We start from the raw sequence: 22,095 nt of genomic DNA, 5'->3' as shown, positions 1-22,095 counted from the left end.
CAGACCTTGACCGTAGCTCAACTTCTTTAGCAGCTGTAGCTATGATTGAGGCACTAGACATAAGAGCAAAAGATAAACTTGGCTCACGTAATCTTTTGTAGACTTAAAATAGACTGACAAAGGACCATGGTGTTTCTGGGAGACCAGGCGCTTTAATTTCCAACTCTGAGCCGCTGTGGATCATGCTAAATCTCCCCCAACGAATGAATCCGACTGCGTTTGCAACCCACATGGAACACCGATAAGAAGTACTTATTTTTTTCCGGTTTTTCCACGACAGATCTATGAGAATGAAGAGTGGAACCAAGTTACGATTTAGGTAACCAGTGAAACCATGTTTCGGGACGAGGCAAGAGACAGTCGTCTGTGAGCATCTGAATGGTCCCAAAAGGGGAACATATCATCATACTAAAAATGGATGAGAGTAAAGAAAAGATTGTTGGAATTCTAGAGCTCTGAGACAACAAAGACACCCAACTTCTAGAAGAGCCTATGGATAGTGCTAGGACAAATTTAGAAAAAGCACACAAGAACTCATAATGCAAGTGTCGCTGAATTCGATGCACTGTCTCATTGTAGTTTGGTGTTTTAACATGTATTGTGTCCCCCATCTTAAAGGTGTGCCAACTTTCGTTGCTGCTTCGCAATCATATCGAGCAGGATCTCTTCGCTTCCCCCACTCACTACCAAAACCCGCACGTCACGGCTGATTTGTTCCACTCTCTGGCCTTGACCTTGACGTGAGTATCCAAGGCCACCGAAGATCTGCTGTGTCTCTCTCGATATCTTCTCGAGATTATGCGCTGCCTGGACTTTGAGCATAGCAGCAAGAGGAGAGAAGTCTAGAGAAGACAAGCGAACAGATCGGTAAACTAGCTCTTCCATGTATGCCTGGGTTGGCTCTAGCATGTTTTCCATGCGAGAGAACTTTTGACGAACGACCTGATTCTCAAATAGAGGCTTTCCGAATGTCTCTCGCTTCAGGGCATACCGATATGAGTCCTCGTAGGCAACGCGGCCGAGTCGAAGGGCGGTGATGGCGACCCAAAGACGCTCATGTGCGAAGGCTGAAAAAAAAAGACCTTATTAAACACCATAGCGCATTATAAGTGAGAAATATAAGCACTTACTGGACATGATAATTTCAAAACCTTGATTCTCTTTACCCAGCAAGTTCTCAGCGGGAACAAGGATTTCGTCGAACTCCATATATGTTGATCCTATCAGGGCAGAATTGTGTCAGAGCACTGGATTCTATCATCAAAGCAGGATTTCGAATGACCATACCACTTGAGCTAACCCCAGAATTATCAATTTTCCTCTTCGAAACCTTGTCTGAGTCCAATGGCACAATGAACACAGAAATACCCTTGGCTCCAGCAGGGCCTGTTCTGGCAGCCACCAAACCATGGGTTGCCCAACGACCTTGCGTAACCCATTTCTTTTCTCCGCTGAGAATATAGTGCCTCCCATCGGGTGTCTTCTTTGCAGTCGTTGTCAACCCTGCGACATCAGAGCCAGCTAAAGAACATCTGATAAGTGGTTTTCAGGGATGTGTAGGTCAAGAGAGCAACTTACTCGCAGGCTCTGTGACACATAGGCAGTGTCTTTGCTCACCACGCAAAAGTGGAGCAAGGTACCTTTCTTTCTGGATCGGTGACCCATAGCGATCGATGGGTGGCCCTCCAACGGTCGCACCCCCATTAATCCCCCAAATGGTTCCCAGGCAAGCGCATCGGGCCATCTCATCAATGATCTGAGAGGAAGCGTTAGCTTCAGCAATGACTCCTCCCAAAAAGATATTTGATAGAATAACAGGAAGTTAGGTAAGTCCATACGATAGCATCGTGGAATTCGTCCCATTCTGGACCATATTAGCCACTATTTTAAGCCATAATCAGTCTGTGGGCTTGGAGGAACTCACCATCAACGCTCAAACCAGCTGGGAGAGTAACGCCTTTCACATATTCTTTCGGAATAGGAAACGCTGAAGCCGCAAGGAATCCCAAGGACGCATGTCTCTTGAAGGCCTAAACATTGTTAGAGTTGAATATTCAAGGTAGACTGGCTTCCTTACAGCTTCGGGCACCTCTCCTTGTTTTTCCCATTCTTCCACATTAGGTGCAATTTCTCGACTGACATACTCTCGAACAAATCGCTGTAACTTATAGTGAGTCTCTTTATAGTGCGGGTGGTCATGGCGACGGTGCCATGCCGGATCGGCACCTGGAATTTCGGAGGTGAGGGCAGAGGCCATGATATTCAACAAGTTCAAGTGTTAGGGATAGGGAGGTGTGACTGCCAGTGTTTAGAAGCAAAGTGGTGAAATATAGAAATAATTTCAAGAACCTCAGCAAGTGTGTCGGCTTTAAATCTGGGGTGCTATAATTCGTCGGCGAACAGCTTCGGGAAATTGTTGGCTACAGCCCCAGAAATATTCCGAACTCGGCTCCATCCAGCCACCAAAAGAGATATTTAGAGACATATGATACATTCCCAACGCTGCTTTTCTATTCAAACCCTTTTGATCCTGAAACTAGTTGAAATCCATGGTGTAATCACAATGGCCAACAATCGCTTGTCACAAATACAAAGCCACCTTGGCCAAAGCAACTCAGACGTCGATCCAACCAGAGTTGACGGGCATGTTATTATCATAACTGGCGCAGCTCAGGGTAAGTGATATGGTCTATTTTTGTAAATTCTAGCCACTCATATACTCGGCAGGTATTGGTCGATCGGCAGCTATACTTCTAGCTCAAAAGGGGGCCAGGGTTGCGATTAACGATCTCGATGCAGCCAAAGCTAAAGAGGTTGCTGACGAAGTATGCAATGCCGGAGGGATTGCCGCACCATTTCCTGGTAATGCAGTTGATGAGTCTTTCCCAGATCAATTAGTGAGAGAAGTTTTGAAGAAATGGGGAAAGATAAATTGCATTATCAATAACGCTGGTATGATACAAGGCTTTGAGAATGAAAGGAGACGAGTGACCAACTTTTATCTAGGGTTCTGTCATGATAGTGCTATTCACAAAATGACAGACGCGAAGTTTGACATCGTGATGAAAATTCATAATTACACTCCTTTCCGCCTTCTTCGAGCACTATCTTCACACTGGATGGATCCTTCATTTTTTGAGATGCCAAAGAGTGTGATCAATGTTTCTTCGACTTCTGGTCTACACGGAGCCATGGGCCAGATTAATTATGCGACTGCCAAAGCGGGAATCGTTGGGCTTACAAAAACCGTCGCGTCTGAGTGGAGTCGGTAAGTTCCTCCAGAGCCAGGGGCCAGAATGGGTTTGCTGATATGAAAATTCTCCTGCAGGTACAATGTACGTGCCAATGCGGTGGCATATGGATGGATTGACACTCGTATAACTCGACCACCAACTGATTCAGAGGTTCTCAAGATTGGTGGGCAGGATATTCGCCCAGGTATCCCTCTGAACGCCAAAAAATGGCGGGACGTGTCCGACATTCCGTTGGCTCGACCTGGAAGTGCGGATGAGGCAGCTAGAGTCATGCTGTTCCTAGCAAGTCCTCTATCTTCATACGTCACAGGAACTTGTATCGAATGCACTGGTGGAAGGTTCATGTAAATAAATTATATTGATTCATTTAAAGTGTCACTACATCTATTACTTTCATTTCAAAATACTTGAAACTGTGTAGCGTAAAAATTCAGTAGATCTCCAACAGTAGATCTCCAACTTCCATTGCCGCAGTTAGAATCAGGTGTCACAACTTAAGGCGTCAGAGTCAACGAAGCTGCAGGCTGCGCAATGATTACGAGAACGGAAATCTCAGCTCTCCTTTTTTTTTTTTTTTTTTTCTTTGGAAATGTTCCAATAACATTGATAGCGCCTATTCTTTCCTTTATTCCGCGTTCGGGACCTAATAGGATGCCCCCCCTTTCCTGGCCTGGAGAAAAAGTTCCGAGGAAATCTTGATCTCCAATATTCCGAGAGTTAGCACAACTGACCATTACGGCCTTGACTGAAGATGCGGGGTCAAATACTGCCTATTCATAACCACACAGCTTGATATTTTGTTTTCGGCAGAATATCTCAATTCATATCCTTTCCACTCGTATTAGCCGCGACAATGTCTATCTACTATTCTCCAACCTGGACAAATATCCCGGATAACTTGTCAATCTCTCAGCTCATGCAACATGGGATCGGAAAGATTGATTCAGACAAGATTATTTATGAAGAAGCGATAACTGGCAGAACCGTGACATACATGTTATTTCATCGTCAAATTCGTCAAACGGCGTATAATATGCGCCATGAGCTATTACTACAGGCAGGTGACACTGTACTTATCTCAGCATCTAGCTGCATAGACTACATTCTTACTGCACACGCTGTTTGGTGGGCTGGAGGGGTTGTGAGCGCTATCAATAATAGCTCCCATCCTGACGAGATATCTCATGCCCTCAACCTGGTAAAGCCAAAATTTCTGGTGGTCGACAACACTGTTCACGAAAAACTGTCCGTTACGTTGAAGAAACCCGAGTACGCCAGATCTCTCACTGGATTGAAAGTTTTCAATATTGGAAGTGGGAACAGTGCAGGGTGGCCACAGCTTCTATTAAGCACTTCCTCCTCATCTGATGGGCTTGAAATCCATAATCCAATTCGCGATCATGATTTCAACCCCAAGAAGTGCTGCGCTGCTATATTGCTCTCTAGTGGCACCACTGGGGCCTCCAAAGCAGTCATGTTATCACACTATAATCTCATCGCTACGTGTTTTCAACTGCGATGTGATAACCCAGCCAATTGGCGGGGTAGCCAAAGAGAGATATTTTTTCCTCCTCTATCCCACGTTTATGCTACATATGTGTGTTTCACTATGAATCTTTGGCTCGGAGCTTATGTCTGTCTTATGCCACGTTTTGACCTCAAACTTTATTGTCGGCTGCTTTCCGAAAGGTCGGCCACCTTGGCGAGAATCGTGCCTGCGGTGGCTAAAATGCTAGCTGAGAGCCCAATTGTCGGTGAATATAAATATCCCAACCTGGAATATTTCAGCTGTTCGGCTGCCCCATTACATGTAAGAATCCTCAGTTCCAAATATGTCCATTAATAACTACCCTAGGAGGATGAATGCTTATTTAAATTGCTTTTGCACAGGAAGAAACTGCAGCTAAACTTCGCAAAGCATTTCCTGGCGTTGCACTGTGTCAGAGTGAGTATTGGATTCTATCTATTCGGGCTTTCTATCCATCAATTCTGACACGGCCTAGCATATGGATGCACGGAATTATCTGGACCTTGTGTTCAGAGTGGTGTGCGCGATCGGGGCCTCCCACTATCTGCCTCTGGTACCGTGATCACAAATTGTGAGATCCGATTTGTAGATTCGACTGGAAACGACGTTGGGGCGCGCGGACCTGGTGAAATCCTTTGTAGGGCACCAAATGCAATGATGTGAGATATTAATTCGTCAAGTCAACAGAGCATGTCAATGCTTATTATCATGCAGGGGCTACAAGGATAACTTGGAAGAGACAGAGAATACGATCTCTCAAGATGGATGGCTTCACACCGGAGATCTTGGGTACCTCGATGAAAATGGATACCTCTACATCTATGATCGTCTCAAGGAAATGATTAAATACAAGGGGTTTGTCTCATTGGAACCAAGTTATGATATATGCTGAATATTTTGAAATCAGATTTCAAGTTGCCCCTTCCGAGCTGGAGAACATAATCATTCAGCATCCTCATGTTAAAGAGGCTGCAGTCATTGGTGTTTGGAGCTCTAGCGAGGACACCGAGATTCCCCGAGCCTTTGTGTCCTTGGAGGAAGCAGATCCTCAAAATTTGGAGATTGTTGCAAAGGAGATTACAGATTTCGTATCTGAGAAAGTTGCAAGCTATAAGAGATTGCGAGGTGGTGTGGTGGTCCTTGAAGAACTACCAAGGAATGCAACAGGCAAGTTACTGAAGAAGAAATTAAAGGAACTCACTGTACAGTCATTACATCCAAGGGAAGCTATTGTTGCTAAACTTTGAGGAGCGACTTGCTGGTATATAGACGAAAGATAGTTTGAGATGAATGGATTAATGAATGAACAATCTTTGTGTTTGATCAATTTGGTCATCTGAATTTGAAGGGTGTTTGATTCTCTTCATTCTGAGAAATCTAGGTTTCTGGTGAAGGCAATAGCAGCATTCAACACTCCCAATTTAGATCCAAATATAAATTATTGAAAGGAACACTTGTTCCTGAAGCAGACCCTGGAGTGGATTCCTCTATACCCATGGATACGTCATTGAAAACCTCGCTAAAGTCTGGCAAGACCTCAGGTGCTTGTAGAAGCTCTTCCCAGATATCTCTGGCAAGAATATCGCTCAAGGAGTCATAGGCCCTTGCGGCAGCGCCGATACTCAATGAGAGATCGTAAAGAAGCCTTCTAGCGAGTGCCTTTATCTCCTCAAGCTCCGAATACAAAAGTACGGGATTTTTCTGTCGTAACTCGATTTCAACCCAGTATAGGCTCTCCACTAAGGCAGATGTAAGGAAATAGCCACTCGGCTTGTGACTACCGAATGTGTCCGTATATGCTTGTACTGCTTCAACCATGAACCTACAGAGAGAAATACAGTTTTCACGCCGTTGAATATTATGGTTGTCGGATTGTAGAGGGTTATGTCTAATGCTGAGACGGAGAAATGAGAATCGCTAAAGGTGAACCGTTAGAAATTGGTTTATGAGCAAGAGTTTTCTTTCAAAACGTTTTTATCTCACCAGATAAACCAGCAGTCGTCGCCGAATTTGTGTCTCATTTTCTTGATCAAAATACTCCAAAATTTTCTGTGATTCCCACTGAAGATTTGATGGAAGTTGACGGTAGGCCAGCATAATTCTAGTATCTGTCAACTCCAACTCTTCCCAGTCGTTAGAGTTCATAGAGGCACGAGGAGAAAAGAAGTGATCCCAAATATAAACCCATAGTTGACTGAAAGAAATCATGCTCTGAAGCATTTCTTGGTGCGGAGGTAGAGTAGTTTCTGAGCGCGAAGAAACGAACTCTGGTACTCCACATTCGTTGTCTCGAAGAGAGTAGGTAATGCCAATTTTCTGGGTGATCCGCTTATCAAGGAAGTATAATGTCCACCACAGAGATTGGCGACAAGCAATATCTTCGTTCAAGCTGTCGGGCCAGCGCTTTTGATTGTTCAACTCGAGGCAGCGAGCAATATGAAACCCCTGAGAAGCGCTTTGTAGAGCCATATTCAACTTTTCTGCAGCAAGAAAAAAAGATGCTGCTATAGTATGGTATATGATAGTTTCCAAGCTGTTATCATATAGCATCCCAAAATTCTCCATCAAGTCGAGGCCTTTGCAATAGCTCTGGGATCCGGGTGAATAGTCGGCCTTTGCAAATACTTCTTCCATCAGATCCGCAAATGCCAGAATATTCAATAAAATTGCAACTATCTTGCAATTTTGACGCGTGACAAGAATCTCATTGTCATTTTGACCACTTTTTACTGTGCTCAGAACAGTAAATAAGCAATCACGAACCCTTTGCTGATGTAAGAATGGCCAGAAGCAGCCAAATTCCTGAAAAAAGGCTTCAATTCGGGCGAACAAGACATTCGACTCTGGTAGCTGAATCGTAATTGACCTTTTATCTAAAGTTACTTGTGGCCTTGATGACTCTCTATCATTGCTCAATCGCTGTAGAGCACGGATTTGGGAGCTATTGGCAATGCCGCTTATCGAAGTAGATTTAGCAACGAAAGTATCGGTAGTTTGAAGAATTGCAAAGTAGTATTGCGGTGAATGGGCGCTATTGCCTCGCAATGAGGCACTGCTTATGGGTGTATGTTCTTCGTCCGATGGCGATGATGCCACTGTAGTTAATGTTGCCCGTGCTTCTGTGTCTGTAAGATAAAGTGACTCAGCTTTGCTCTCCCTATCTTCATTCAAAGAGCGGCCCTTGCAAAGCTCCTCAACTTTTCTCTGCAGTTGAGCGAGTTGACCTTTTAGAGATGCTGTCTGTTGACTTTTGTTCGACCGGTTCTTTTGAGAAGAAACCAAATCACTAGAGCACGCTTTCATGAGCTTGATAAATCTGCGTAATCTGATAATTAAGCCCTACCTCGTTAATATCTCATGATCTCTTTTTTTTGGCTTTCGACCACGAGGTTTATATTCTTCGTAAGCACATTGGATACCTCTTCTCTCACAATTGGAACAGATCGAGCCTCCAGAGCACTAGTTGAATCCCAATTCAGTAAATTGAGCGTCATACTCTGATATGAAATGCAAATAGCTCTGTACTTACCTTGACTTTTCTTCGGTGACATTCATGGCTTTAATTTCCGAATTTCAAAAATTAGTTATTGCCGAGGAAGTCCCAGAGACTGACCAGATTGTACCAACCATGCATGAGAAGTATACTGTTCTCGCTTTGATCGGTCTTGCTTTACCAATGACATGCTTCTTGGGCGTCCTCAAAATGACAAAGAGAGTCAATCATAAATGCCTATTTCAAGAAATCGAGTAGTAGGGAGAGACGAAATCCCTTGCGGGAGCTGAGGATTGCGAATGCGGGGAAATGTCCGGGGGTGGAGACTGCCTGAAATGTGCCGGGCAGAATGCCGAGCGTCTCGGCTGTAGTTCGATAAACTTTGCCGCCGAATTTCCATAAACGAGATCAAGGCACATCATGGTTGGGGCGAACAAATGTCTTTTGGGTCCTTCGATATTTAGGTTCCTTTACTTCCTTTCTTCTTTCAGTCCAAAATGCTCATTTCACCTCCTATCACCCGATTGACAAATCGATGAATTTCGAAAAAAAGAAAATTATTTAGGTAGAACATCCTACACAAATATAGCAATTGATTCATCAGAACTCACGAACTTGGGTATTATTCAAGGCGTGGGATCTTTTTCTCGCCTTCTACTTTTCTTGAAGATATTTGAAACAAAAAACCCATTATCATCTCATTAATTTTGTGCTTTGATTGTAGTAGGTGTAGGATACCAATTTTAATCGCCGTTCTCAAGAACCACCCTCTTGGTCTCTAGATAAATTAATGTGGAAATATACCAGACCCAGTAGAACCGAGTTGTATAATGGCTTCCCTTATTCTTACTAGCAGCATTGCACATTAGAACAATACCCTAACTAAACATGATTCTTGATTGCCACTTTGAAATTCTCTTGAACGGTCTTGGAAAGTGCTTCTAGGGTGACTTAAGGTATCTAGCAATGTCATATTTAGCAAGAAGCGCCGATCCTCGTGTCAAGAACCAGATGTCTCACATAGTAACAGACTGTAATGAGGCTGTACTTATTGGATGTGATTGCAAGCTGGGTCATAACGTTCTGATCCATTCCTTTATTCATAATCTGAGCGTTGGATCACTACATATTTGTCAGTGTATCTTTATGAAATACTTCATTTCGGCGTAAGCATGTTGTTACTGTCCAAGTGCTTGAATATGAATATCAAAGAGCAAAGTGCCATAAATGGCCAATCAATTTTGCGTAGCAACTTTTTATCTTCACTGGCTGTAAGCAGTGTTCTCCCAGACATCAGCTCAGGGTTTTATTCGTCTATTCTTTCTTAATTCGAGAGCGTTTTTCTGAGGGCCTTGCCACGTGTAGCAGAATGAAGCTCCGGTTCGGCCTTGCTCTCGCTCGTTGAGCGCACGTATTTCGCTGCTGTTTGCCTAGAGCTTTTAGAGGCAACCCTTGCGTTATGATTATTTGTGAAGGTGAGGTCAATAGTGCTTCATCGAAATTGTAAAAGCGAATGAATGACCATGTGAAATAGAGACGGCCATCGCTGTACATGTATATTTGCTGAGCTTCTTGAGATGGGAACGTTCGGAAACCCTCCAAAAAAAATTGGAGACAATATCATGTGTAAAATATCCAGCACGTTGATTCTTGTATCATGGTCTACATGTATGGCTAATATTATGACTCAAGTAATGTTCAAGGCATTTACGAACTTCTACATATAACAAGATATTATTTCCTGCCGGAAGTTGTGGCTGACCCAATGATCAATTTGAGCCATGGCTTCAACCATTCATCACCTTCGCTCTTCTGATGCACTCAGTTGTGACTCACTTTTTTCATCGCAGGAGCTTGGATTGGATGATTTTTAGGCGAGTTTACAGCAATGGAGCGATTCCTCAGAGATATTGCCGTTTTTAAAGATATCATGAGGAAGTCTCTGCTCCACCGCAAAGTGTAGAGCTTCGCTATCCCAAGAAGCGACTACCTGGAACCTCAACTTTGCGAGGAATGAATGAGGACTAGAAAGCCGATGAATATGCAGGCAAAAATCGATCATCGGTTGATCAGAAAGCTATTACCACCGCAATGTCGAGACTTTGATAAACCGGGCAATTTCCCGGGTGCACTGTAACTCGCTGCATATCGTTGTATTCACAGCCAGACTGACATACTTGAATCAGTGCTGCGAAGTTTCATTTCCACGTATCACGTTGATAGTCACAATGACAACTCTGGCTTAATATCCGGTTGCAACGCCTACAGCATCGGGAATTCCGACCCATGACCAGGCGCCAGAGACTTCGTTTGAGTGTATGTGTGCTGTTCTACCCACCACTTTCCTGTCCATTCGATACAAAAGACTCACACTGGTTACTCGGAATGGTAATCGAGTTGAGCTAATGCGCAGTTTGCATGAGTGGACTGGGCAGACCTAGTAGCCTTGGGTCTAACCTAAGATCCTAGGGTAATTGTGGCCGTTGGTTCCGAGATAATACTATAAAGGAAATAGAATAGATAGTGTAGCGAGGGTTGAGCCTCTGATTGTTTGGATTTTGTTAGATATTCGAGCACGCTATTCATGGTCATTATGGTATGTAGACAATAGTCTCTGGGCACCTAATACAATCCTATAAATTCCGCCGGTTTTGTGCGCTTGCCATTCGTACAAGTGCGTCCTATAATCTAATAAGAAGAAGATACGGTAAAATTACGGGCAGTCCTCTTCTCTAATGCAGTATGACAGGATGAAAAGTTGATATACTAGCTAGTACTGAAGGTCGCCAACAGCATCGGATAATTGATTGAAGATTAAAGGTCTGTTGGGCGATCTCACGAGGAATACAGAATCTGAGCCTGAGAGAGCTACGATACCTCTGAGTTTAGCCCGAATACCATACAGACACTAGGAGAATTTGGTGAACGATGAACAATCCTATCTCGAAGAGTCATATCGGTAATTGACTGCTGCCTTGGTTAGCCACAATCTTTAAAGGGGGTTGATTGCGAAATACTCATGCCTTGATTGATCGAGCTGGCCATAGTTATTATTTCACCGCGATTCACCTACCCACACCCGAACCCCCAAACCCCACCCACGACTCCACCTTTGTTCAAAACATGGCCTCGGCCAAAGATGACGAGAATGGGCCACCACTTACTCTGTCAGGAGATGAGCCTAGAGATGACACCCGCAGAAATCAGGAGACTGTCCCTGATTCAACCAAAGTATTCTAAGAGGATGACGCAGATCCATCAAATCCTATGAACTAGAATGCCATGTACCGTCGGTGCCACATTGTCTTTATTACACTCCTATCATTTGTCACGTATGTACTTTATTGGTATTGCACCGGTGCTAGTAAGACGTTCCGGTCCGGCCAATCTTGCCGATCCGATATGTATGGGACTGATGCTTGATACTACATCACTAGATCGCTAGCTTCGTCCATGCTAGCACCTGCAGTTCAAGACGTGATGAAGTCTCTTGAATATGAGAGTGCAGAGCTTGAGACGTTTATCGTCTCGATCTACGTGATCGGATTCGCCGTTAGTATCGGGTGTTGATGGAGGCTACCGTGACTGGTTATAAAATTTGGCCCCACACTAATCCTTACAACCTCCTAGACCTCGATTAATACATCGATCAAGTTCAAAATGATAAGAATAATAATAAATATAATTGTAATAATAACAATATTGCTGATAAAAATAGCAAGCTTATCAGCAGAGATCTCAAATTTAGATATTATATAGGGCGTTGAATCTCTTTCCCGCCTTCCTTTTTTCTTCAAGATACTATTTGAAAAATAAAATACTATAATTATCGTAATAACTTTGTGCTTTAACCTAGAGGGAAGAGGTTACCAATATTAATCGCATTTAGCACCTTTACTTTTCCAGATCCTTGCTTACCGTTCTTATAAATTACCCTCTTGGTTCTTATTTCTGGGAGTGAAAGGCCACTACCTGCGTTATTCGAAGCCTTAGATTCTCATAGATGTCTACTACATCTACATCTGCGCCATCTTACAGTAAGGACCTTGGCGTGGTGTCTCGTGCTTACTTTTATGGCCCTTGCGCTCCGCTCCTTGCCAGAACACAGACCCTCCTCTCTGCATCGCTTTTCTATCGTCCTTTTCTGCAATCTGGATGATTTTATCAAAACTTGACATGGTTGGGTAAATATCAGGTCCTTGCAGAGACTGCAGTGGCTGGTCAAATTCGTTGATGAAACCTATGAGTGGAATTCTATCGATGACTTGCTTTTGATCGATGCCATCAGCAAGAGTCACACTGGAATTTCACGACCATCTGCCTGTATCGAAACTTGAGTCGCCAAGGGCTGAACGTGGAAGTATGAGGACATCCTCCAAATTATCTTTTGCCGGGTTTCCTTATCATCATCGTTGAATTGGATGCCCCTATATACGTTTTTGGATCCATCACGTCTATAGGCAAGTTATTAATTGCAACATACACCGACCAACGGGCCAGCTTGAGCGCAACATCTTATCGCGTAATAAACATCTGTTTCTCCCTGGTTGTCTTGAGAATTGGTATCGCTGCCTGTAATGAGGAGCTCGAAGTTATCGATGATTCGTTTGTTGATTTAATATTGGAAGACCAGCATACGAACGAACCAGGACCTGCAGCTGCCTAGGGAGGTAGTAGACACACGTTACTATCGCAACAGCGTAGCGATCATGCAATTTCTATTCTACCCTAGCCAAGAAGCGTTTGAGCTACCTTCTCATTCCAGAAATGCGCTCATGAGCAGTAAAGTGATATCCTAAACTGCTCCTCGCACACTTATGCGCGCACCAGTAGTAGAAAACTACGTTACTACGCCTCATCAGTATACAAATGGTATGGTGGTCTGCTCGCTAATTAAGATAGTTATTGGTTACTAGTAGTTTCGGCGCCTTACCTAATATTCTGAAAGTGTGATACCCGAGGGCCTTGGTGAGACTTCCCATTTACCAATCACATGCAACCCTAGGCAATAAAATCCCGAGGTTTATGAAAAGAGTGAATGTTTACGGGCGTTATATTTAAAGAAGCCTAATCCCATTTCGATATTCATCTAAAAATTTTGCAGCAGTTCCTCATTGTACGATCATCATTTGAGGCCATGGCTTTTGTATAATTGACTGACAAGGACTACGATTTCAAGTATAATTTACAGTTCATACACACGTGCTTGTTTTCTCTTAAAGATGCCTTGACCAAGATGTCACAAGTCGATCTCCCTTCGATGATATTCTTCGATGTCTTGGGAACAATTGTGGAATGGAGATTTTGCATCACGAACGAACTGAGTGCCACAGCAGGGCAAGCTCTGCAAGACCATGATCGAAATCTGAGCTCCGCAGTGCGAGCACGTGTCTGTGGATTGACAACTTCGAGCTGGCAAGGAATTGCTGAGGAATGGCATCAGTCATATATGAACTTCAGCGACACTTACGATGCATCTAAACCGTTTGTGTCAGTAGATGAGTACAATCGCATCTCTCTGGAAAGCATTCTCTCCGAGCACCTTATCCGGGATCTATTCACTGAGGAAGATCTCGAAAGTTTAACACTCGCTTGGCATCGACTTGACTCATACTCCGATAGTGTGCCGGGCCTTTCGTTGCTTGGCACTAAGTTTTCGACGTCTACATTATCCAACGGTAATATAAAACTTCTCGAAGATCTCCAGAAACACAATTCCTTGCCTTTCAAGTTCATTATCAGTGCAGAGAACTTCGGTGCTTACAAGCCATCGCCAGAGGTCTATCAAGGTGCAGCGCGCAGATTCGGCTTAAAGAATTCAGAATGTTGTCTAGTTGCAGCCCATCTTGAGGACTTGCAGGCAGCTAAAAATTGCGGGTTCCAAACAATCTATCTCGAGAGAGAATTAGAAGAAGCTTGGGATAGTGGAGACATTGCACGAGCTAAGAAAGAGGGTTTTGTCGACCTTTGGCTCGGAGTTGGAGGCTCAGGTCTAATTGAAGTTGCTCGGTATTTTGGCATAGACAGTTGTTCTTGAATGAATTATCACTAGACGTATGCCTCCTTCATATCTCTACTGAAAAAGATACATTCAAGAATTTAAGACCTAATAGAGAGGAATACTAGCCGTAGTGGCGAAGAAATGAAGCTTTCGATTAGAAAAGCAGCTAATTTTAGTAGACTTGAGGAGGCAAAGAGGGTATAGTACTCTCAGACCGCCAGATATACTTGTCTAACTATAAATAAATGCCCACATGGAGATAGACTAGGCTTTCTGTCGGTGTAAGCACTATGGAGATATAGACTAGATGGTTCACTGACTACGTGCCAAGATGTAGATATGCTATGAAGACCGAGATAAGGGGTACTACTATACGAAGATGAAGAAGTATCTGTTTTGGACTAGGAAAGGTCTGCAGGAGTAAAGAAATACCAATCATATTACGCAGCTGAGACAGCCTGGGAGAATGTCGTTTGTTTGAGACTTGGGTGGCGATGCAAAAACTGGTATTTCTTAAGCACTTTATGGCACTTACAAAGTTAAATGTTCAATTTAAAGTTTTTATTCGTGGAATCAACGGCAATCTGGTTAATAACAGTTCTAGCAAGTGAGAACACCATCAGATAATTTTGACTGTAATTTGTTATTGATCAGATCGCGTGTACGACACCCCTTCATTATCGTCATACGGCGCCGACATAAGTTTGTCAAAGGCGGTTGGGATATATTTAGGGGCCTTATCATACCCACGCTCGATGAAGTAGTTTTCCCATTCATTGTAAAAAACAGCCTTCTGGTAGCACCACGAGCCCGTCTTTCGACGGTTATGGACCTCATACAGTGCCAAAAGCCACCATAATGTATTTCATATGCAATCATGATCTGCGGAACAATGTTCGGACCCATTTCAACTAGATCTCTTTACTCATCACATTTCGTGAAGACCTCATGGTCACTTCGCCCGGCCCACATTTTATGATGCCTTTGCCACGCTGCAATACGTTGTTCGGTGATCTTGTTTCGCTGGTAGTTCATCTCAAGGAGCTGAATGGCCTCATGTTGTACCTCCTCAAGAGATTTAAGACGTCTATCTCGTTTGGTTCTGTATTTGGCGTCACACTCTACCGCGTTACCTGGGTTATAATTATTAGGACAGATAATAACGTATTTCACTAGTGTGCGCAACTCCCTAGTGAAATACGCATAGTAGGGATGGCAAGAGCGAAGGCTTACATAAGAAAACAGCGTGCAAGTTCTGGTTGGTGTCTATCGCAAGCTTATAAACCACATATTGGGTAATCTTCGGACCAAGTATCCGAACAGGATCGAACTCTTCTATTTCAGTACATGTGTAGAGACCATTTAGCAATCAGACTTAGTATACATCATCTAGTGGGGAAAAGAGATAGTGCTAGAGGTAGCAGTAGGGGTTAGATAATAGTAAAACGGAGATATACTCTGCAGATTCTGGAAGCGCAAGGCAAGCCTCGTGCCATGGGGTTCATTTGGACTCGAAATTCCTCACGGCGTCAGGAAATTGAAGATGAATGGCGTTGTAGAGGCTTACGGCGAAGTCAATGGCTTCTTGGCTCGGGCGCGGTGACGTTTGCGCGTTAAATTCCATGATCAAGGTCTAGAATATCTAGAGATCATCTAACTTTGAAGGTGTTAGATGTGTGATGTGTGGTCAAAGAAGTAGGATGAAGTGACTGGATGATAAAAAGATGATAAAGAGATAAAGCGATATAGTGCACGGGGGGCGGGGGCGGCTCAACACTGACCAACGCCGACCAACATCAATCAGGTGCTTCCAAGCTTTATGTAATATAAAGGCTCACGGGCATATGTGGGTCTTCTCTGTACTTGGCGGCATCATCCTCTTGACCGTACTATTCAGTGCCTTGATATCACAGATATATAATGTCAACATTTCGCTCAACTCACCTAAGTAGTAACTTAATGCTACACTGATTAAGTCCTCGATATCTTCCCCCCGGCTAGCCTATCAGTTGGAATTTGCCCATCCCTTTCCCCTCAATACTATCTAGGGTGGTAAGCATATATCACGTGGCTTGTTAAAAATAGAAATCGTCAACGCGTTGATGTTGCGTAGTCCGCCCCAACCTCCAGCACATCTGAACGTTCACATACTGCTCACCAGAGATAGAGATAGCGAGAGATGCTTAGGAACTCGCTTATATACAATATATAATAGCCATGTCGGATCCATACCAGCTCATATCCAAGAGCTGCTTTCACCGTCGCATCAATCTTGAAACCACCTATGGCCAACTCAACATCACTTTCGCCGATATTGGGTGCGAAGACGGTCCCGTTCTACTTTTCATGCCAGGCATGTTCGCTTCACGCTATCAAGGTATCCCATTGCATGCGATAGCAGAACGTGCTGGTGTACGTCTGCTCGTTGTTGACCGACCGGGGATGGGCGCATCAACCGATGTCCCGCTCGCCCAACGTGTTGCCGTATGGACGGAGATGCTGCCACATTTCTTAGATTATCTCAAGATTCCACGTGTGAGCCTTGTCTCACATAGCGCCGGCACTATCTACTTGCTTAATACATGGGCATATTGTCGCGATTATATCAACCCGGTCATGGCCGTAATAGGTATTGCCTCTAACCCCTGAACATCTACACACGTTTTACCTTATGCCTATCCTTATTTTCAACGAATTTTAGCTCCATGGGTGGACCCAGCATACTCGCGCGTGGCAACTATGCAAATAGCACAGTATGTGCCAACGAAGGCATTCGCCTTCTGGAATAAAATTCCACGCTTCTTTGTGACTCAAGCTAGCCCGGTGTTATCAGCTAGTGGAGCCCTTATTCGTCACATGTCACCTTCTGGTAGGAGTGAAACCCATGGAATGGCTGAGGACATCTCATTCTTGACTGATAATTGGCGACGAGTCGAACATGAATATGGTATACCCCTCCTAGACCAGAAAAGGCTCGCCCAGCTTGCTATCCGTTTTATGCATACTGAGAACACGGTTGGGGCCAATAGTGAGGCTATGCAAGTCCTACGCAAAGATGGCGGTAAGAGCTGGGGGGTTTGCTCGGATTATGCGCAATGTGCGCGAGCTCTAGCGACCCACAGATTTACCCTTCACGCCTACTTTGCTGCAACAGACGCTTTGGTAGGCAAGCTTGGACAGAAGTATTTCGAAGAGTGCTGGCAGGCACCTGGTGTTGAGAAGATTGATTTCATCTCCAAGACAATTCAAGGATCTGATCATGATACCGTAGCGCAGTCAGTGGAGACCTGGGAGGATATATTCTCCTCTTTAAAAGTTCCACTTAGCGCGGGAATTTCTTCAGACGCAGACCATCAGGTATAACCACTGAGCATCGATACCTCCATTACAGGCTTAGAGGCAGAATTTGCCTAGCACGTTTTCTTACAGTGAAGTTGCCTGTGTCCTGTCCGCATGAGCTGTCCTTTAGCTTCTCCAGATGAAAATGCTTGCCTCTTTTGATTTTTATGAACTCAAAGAAAATCCTCGATTATGTTCTGCCAGCTGAAAAAGCCTAATTAGAGAGAGTAGATCAGTTGCAGATGGACATTTCTCGCGAATATAATCAAATGATATTTGCCACGTGCGCAAAATGGAGTTCCCTGCCTACTAGTCTGGGTAAAGGAGTCCGGCCTCGTTATTTAGGAAATGTACTGCTTTTTTATCCCCCTTTATTGTTATACTATCTTACTTATTTCTTGATTCTATAATGATCCAATGTTGATATTCATTCTTTCCTTACCTGACCAACAGACCGCTACCCTGCAAGTAGTTCTCTAACAGCGGATAAGAAGCGAAGCCTGGATTTTCTAGCAGAAATCCTTGCTTATCTGACACGTCAGAGAGAGATTGCTTAGAATGAAAAACCCCTATATGCAAGGCCTATTTTTTTTATATATTATCTTCATTTATATTTTCTTCTAATGCTAGATTAATACTCTATATTCATATACCCTTCATTTATATCCTAAATTCGTGCCCTAATCAAGATTCTTTCCTTACCCTATTTATCTTGATTAAGTTTAGCTTAGTATATCTCATTTAATAGACTTTTCGGCTTGATGTGCGTTATAATAATTCAAAGACGAAGTCGACAAGCTCGGCAAACTCTTCAACGAGAACTTCAAGTACCCTGACGAGGCCGTCCCGAGGTTCTGGCTGCCGCTCCCCAAACCCAGCAGTACATATCTGCGCTGAGAGAGATTTGTTCAAATTTGGCCTATTTGATTTATCTTGTTTCACACGCTGATTTATTTGCACGGCGTGCTACTTTTTTTCTTTTTTCTTTTTTTTTTGGTCGTGATGATCTGTTTTTCCTGGATCTCCGCCCTCGCGCTTGAGTCGGGATGAGCGTGAGGATTGATTCGCCTTTTTGCTTTTTCATGATTTTCTTTTTCTTCTTCTTGCTCTCTGTATCTCGATTCTATGTCTCTTATCGATGGAAGTATGAGACGACTGACTGAACTGAAGTTGTTCGATGTTGAAAGCCTCAGAATAGCCAATAAAATCAGATATCTTGTGAAACCTTGGCTCTCTATTGTAGACTTTCGTTTTCAAAATATCTTCCTTTTCCTCACAAACCTAATGCACCTAAGGTGGTTGTCATATGGGCATACACAGCGCAGCTACACTGGCAGCCAATGAACGGCCAACTATTAGTGGCAGGCATTTACCCCGCAAAACTTCCGAGGCAGGACTTGTCCGACGATGTCCTCTGTCATTGATACTAAGATCCAAGACGGGTTTCTCAAAAGATGGCTACCTCCACTCCAGAAGCAGCATCCAACGAAAATATAACTTGCGAGTCGCCGCACAATCCACACAGCAATGCACTGAGTGGTGCTCGAGGTCGACGGGTGACCCCTGACAGAATGTCCGATCACAACAGCTTACGCGAAGAACTTGAATATCCAACAGGCATGGATTTCTGGCTCCTCATGCTCACACTGACCGCGATTCTCATCCTGCTTAGCATCGACATGAACATTATCGCCACAGCCGTGCCGAGCATTACGGATTATTTCCATACTGTCGCAGATGTCGGCTGGTATTCCTCTATCTTCCGACTCTGCCAATGCTCTTCTCAGTTTCTGTTCGGCAAGGCCTACAAGCTCTTCTCGGTCAAAAGGGTCTTCTTACTTACCAATGCGATCTGCATAGTAGGCTCACTACTATGTGGGGCAGCTACAACGTCAATGATGCTGATCATTGGAAGGGCTGTAGCGGGCGTGGGCACGGCGGGTCTCCTTTCAGGATGCTTCACCATTCTGGTTCAATCGACGCCTCTTCGTAGACGTCCTATGTTCACCGGCATGCTTGCTGCAGTTGAGGGCATCGCTACGCTATCTGCACCGCTGCTTGGTGGCGCCATTGTGCAATCAATTGGCTGGCGATGGTGCTTTTACCTCAACGCACCATTGGGCGTAGCGACCCTCTTATTGACATTTTACTGTTTTTCAGACCCGCTCAAACCCAGTGAGATTGGACGCATGACACTCAAGCAGAAGATCTTGCAGCTTGATCTTGTGAGCAACTTGCTCTTTATCCCGGCACTGACTGGCCTCTTCCTTGCTTTTTCATGGGCCGGTACCAAGTATTCTTGGAGCAGTGGGCAAGTGCTAGGCCCAGTTGCTGCCTTTGCCATCCTTGTGGCTGCGTTCATATATAATCAAAAACGTCGAGGAGATGCCGCGGCTCTCCCCTTTCCGTATAATGAAACGTCGCAGCGTGATAGCCGGCTGCATTTTCATCATGTGTGGAAATAGCACAGGCAACGTGCTGGAGTATTACCTCCCTACCTACTTTCAAGTTATTCGTGGATATAGCCCGGCAAAAAGCGGCTACATGATGCTCCCTATGATCATCGGGGGCACTATTGGCGCACTCATCCACGGCTTTGGGACAAGCGCTATTGGCTACTACGCACCCTTTATGCTATTTGCATCAATAATCATGCCCATTGCCGCGGGCTTGGTCACAACTTTTAAAATAGATACCAGCTTCGCAGACTTGATTATCTACACCGGGCTTTCCGGTCTTGCGTACGGAATCGGCTTCTCAGGACCACAGAACGCTGTACAGACTGTGTTAACGGTCGAGGATGTACCACTTGGCACATCTGTCATGCTTTTTGCGCAATCTTTCGGCCCAGCCGTTGCGATCGCAATTGCACAAGTCATATTTGTGAACCAGTTATCGACAAACCTCAATGGCCTCGTTCCAGGCCTAAATGCAGCAATTATCGAGAACAACGGTCTGTCGCAGATCGTGACGAGCGTGCCGACCGACAAGAGTAGAGACATTCTTGTCGCCATTGACAAAAGCTTGTGCCAGACGTGGTATATGGTCATTGGACTAGCGTGTACAACTATGATTGGGAGCTTGATGGTAGAATGGCGATCGGTTAAGTCGAGGCGCAATTAGAAATATTAGAGAATTTGCATATATAGGCACACGCTATGGTATGCATAAAGGACAGATAAAATGGTACCTCAACATCAGTGATAACAAATATGAGTGTTATCGCATATAAATCGTAAAAGTATATTATTGAATCTATACGTTTTTTTCTAATCATACATACACCTTCCGATCCCGAACGGCCACACCCTGTCTATGTCTAATCAATAATGATTAATCACCGAAATTTCTTTAGTCCCTCCAAAGCAGTCTGCACAAATTGTGCCAGATTCTGTTTTGTCATTCGCACTTGAATCGATTGAAAATTCAACATCTTCACTTGCTCTATGTCCAGTCCTCAAAGAGAGGGCTCTACCAATCCCACAAAATGGAAGACACTAGATATGGGTGATAAGATGTTCGTTTATCGATTTCAGTCATCTCACGGCAGGAAACTCTCTCGGGTCGAATCTAGCCCCGAAAGCTGTAGGAATTATCATCCGAGGGTAGACCACGCAATAACAATTTTAGGTCTTAATCAATCGGAACTTTCTCGCTTAGGAGTTTATTTCAGCCGTCATTCGTCCCATCCAGATGACTTTTATCTCTGAGAGATAGAGGTACAAATATACGAATGTCTCAACATCTTTTCTATTAGCACTAATAGTCAGACCTTGATTCGATCGTCAACTAATGTTCCTAGTTCTACCAGCTCCAGCTCCAGCTCTACTATAACTGCCTCTCCTAGCCTGGAAAGCCTCCCAGTAAGTCTTTCACTTAAACCGTCTCTCATTTGCTCGTCCGCCGCTATTTCAAAGCATTATCAAGATAGTGTCAAGGATCATGCTCGGTGGTAAAGGGAATACGAGAAATCTTTTAGGAAAGGCTGTGCTCCAGAGCCTTCAGACAGTGCTTTAGATGTTGGAGGCTTTCAGCCGTCGCATAAATTATGCTGTCTGGACGAAGGATGAAATATCTCGCTCGGTGATTGTTTAGTCGGCGCTTGAATTGGTTGACGTCATATCCTGGGCGAATAACACACCCTGTGAGAAGATGAGGCGGCGCTGGGAAGGATATGGGCCGCATGGTACTGCTGTATTCACCATTCCCATTCTCTGTGAGATCGAAATGTACCTGGGATTTAACCGACAGGATCGTTGAGCAGATACTATATCGCAGAAGGAGTTGTTCTAGCTCCATATCCTGGCTTTTATGGTACTCAGAATGAATAACCAGCAATGTCAGAACTGTGGGAACCCGTCGAAGTGCTTGGTCGGAGAGTTCAATGATGATCGAATTGCTCTGAGGGAGGCGTGTTTGCATATAAATTTGGCCTAGCCTGCCTCCGCCCCCAGAATCGGCAAGAAATGCGCCCTGTGAA

The 22,095-nt window shown here is 44.2% G+C and overlaps 8 protein-coding genes across 8 annotated transcripts; 5 read left to right on the top strand and 3 right to left on the bottom strand.

Moving 5' to 3' along the window:
- Positions 1 to 612: 612 nt before the first annotated feature.
- N7462_000346 (acyl-CoA dehydrogenase family protein) lies at positions 613 to 2,257 on the bottom strand (the record flags this gene model as incomplete). The annotated part of the gene is made up of 7 exons (XM_057072072.1): positions 613 to 1,067; positions 1,131 to 1,220; positions 1,288 to 1,521; positions 1,579 to 1,756; positions 1,839 to 1,864; positions 1,925 to 2,030; positions 2,078 to 2,257. The coding sequence occupies 7 exons, from the start codon at positions 2,255 to 2,257 to the stop codon at positions 613 to 615; spliced, it is 1,269 nt and encodes a 422-aa protein (XP_056938602.1).
- Positions 2,258 to 2,563: 306 nt separating this feature from the next.
- Positions 2,564 to 3,602, top strand: N7462_000345 (SDR family NAD(P)-dependent oxidoreductase; the record flags this gene model as incomplete). Its single annotated transcript, XM_057072071.1, has 3 exons — positions 2,564 to 2,675; positions 2,728 to 3,268; positions 3,329 to 3,602. 3 exons carry the CDS (start codon positions 2,564 to 2,566, stop codon positions 3,600 to 3,602), a joined length of 927 nt encoding a protein of 308 aa, XP_056938601.1.
- Positions 3,603 to 4,107: 505 nt separating this feature from the next.
- N7462_000344 (uncharacterized protein) lies at positions 4,108 to 6,029 on the top strand (the record flags this gene model as incomplete). Its single annotated transcript, XM_057072070.1, has 5 exons — positions 4,108 to 5,064; positions 5,145 to 5,199; positions 5,258 to 5,441; positions 5,497 to 5,637; positions 5,690 to 6,029. 5 exons carry the CDS (start codon positions 4,108 to 4,110, stop codon positions 6,027 to 6,029), a joined length of 1,677 nt encoding a protein of 558 aa, XP_056938600.1.
- A 727-nt stretch (positions 6,030 to 6,756) lies between these two features.
- On the bottom strand, positions 6,757 to 8,337 carry N7462_000343 (fungal specific transcription factor domain-containing protein; the record flags this gene model as incomplete). Its single annotated transcript, XM_057072069.1, has 2 exons — positions 6,757 to 8,098; positions 8,312 to 8,337. The coding sequence occupies 2 exons, from the start codon at positions 8,335 to 8,337 to the stop codon at positions 6,757 to 6,759; spliced, it is 1,368 nt and encodes a 455-aa protein (XP_056938599.1).
- A 681-nt stretch (positions 8,338 to 9,018) lies between these two features.
- On the bottom strand, positions 9,019 to 9,379 carry N7462_000342 (uncharacterized protein; the record flags this gene model as incomplete). The annotated part of the gene is made up of 2 exons (XM_057072068.1): positions 9,019 to 9,153; positions 9,296 to 9,379. The coding sequence occupies 2 exons, from the start codon at positions 9,377 to 9,379 to the stop codon at positions 9,019 to 9,021; spliced, it is 219 nt and encodes a 72-aa protein (XP_056938598.1).
- Positions 9,380 to 13,511: 4,132 nt separating this feature from the next.
- N7462_000341 (uncharacterized protein) lies at positions 13,512 to 14,312 on the top strand (the record flags this gene model as incomplete). The annotated part of the gene is made up of 1 exon (XM_057072067.1): positions 13,512 to 14,312. One exon carries the CDS (start codon positions 13,512 to 13,514, stop codon positions 14,310 to 14,312), a length of 801 nt encoding a protein of 266 aa, XP_056938597.1.
- A 2,181-nt stretch (positions 14,313 to 16,493) lies between these two features.
- On the top strand, positions 16,494 to 17,639 carry N7462_000340 (alpha/beta fold hydrolase; the record flags this gene model as incomplete). The annotated part of the gene is made up of 2 exons (XM_057072066.1): positions 16,494 to 16,905; positions 16,978 to 17,639. 2 exons carry the CDS (start codon positions 16,494 to 16,496, stop codon positions 17,637 to 17,639), a joined length of 1,074 nt encoding a protein of 357 aa, XP_056938596.1.
- Positions 17,640 to 19,069: 1,430 nt separating this feature from the next.
- On the top strand, positions 19,070 to 20,738 carry N7462_000339 (MDR family MFS transporter; the record flags this gene model as incomplete). Its single annotated transcript, XM_057072065.1, has 2 exons — positions 19,070 to 20,022; positions 20,081 to 20,738. 2 exons carry the CDS (start codon positions 19,070 to 19,072, stop codon positions 20,736 to 20,738), a joined length of 1,611 nt encoding a protein of 536 aa, XP_056938595.1.
- Between the last annotated feature and the right edge of the window lie 1,357 nt (positions 20,739 to 22,095).

The sequence above is a fragment of the Penicillium macrosclerotiorum genome (assembly GCF_028827735.1).
Source record: "Penicillium macrosclerotiorum strain IBT 26536 chromosome Unknown utg000001l_segment0_segment0, whole genome shotgun sequence".
NCBI lineage: Eukaryota > Fungi > Ascomycota > Eurotiomycetes > Eurotiales > Aspergillaceae > Penicillium > Penicillium macrosclerotiorum.
Note: the sequence above shows the minus strand (reverse complement) of the source record. Positions and strands in the feature narration are given on the sequence as shown.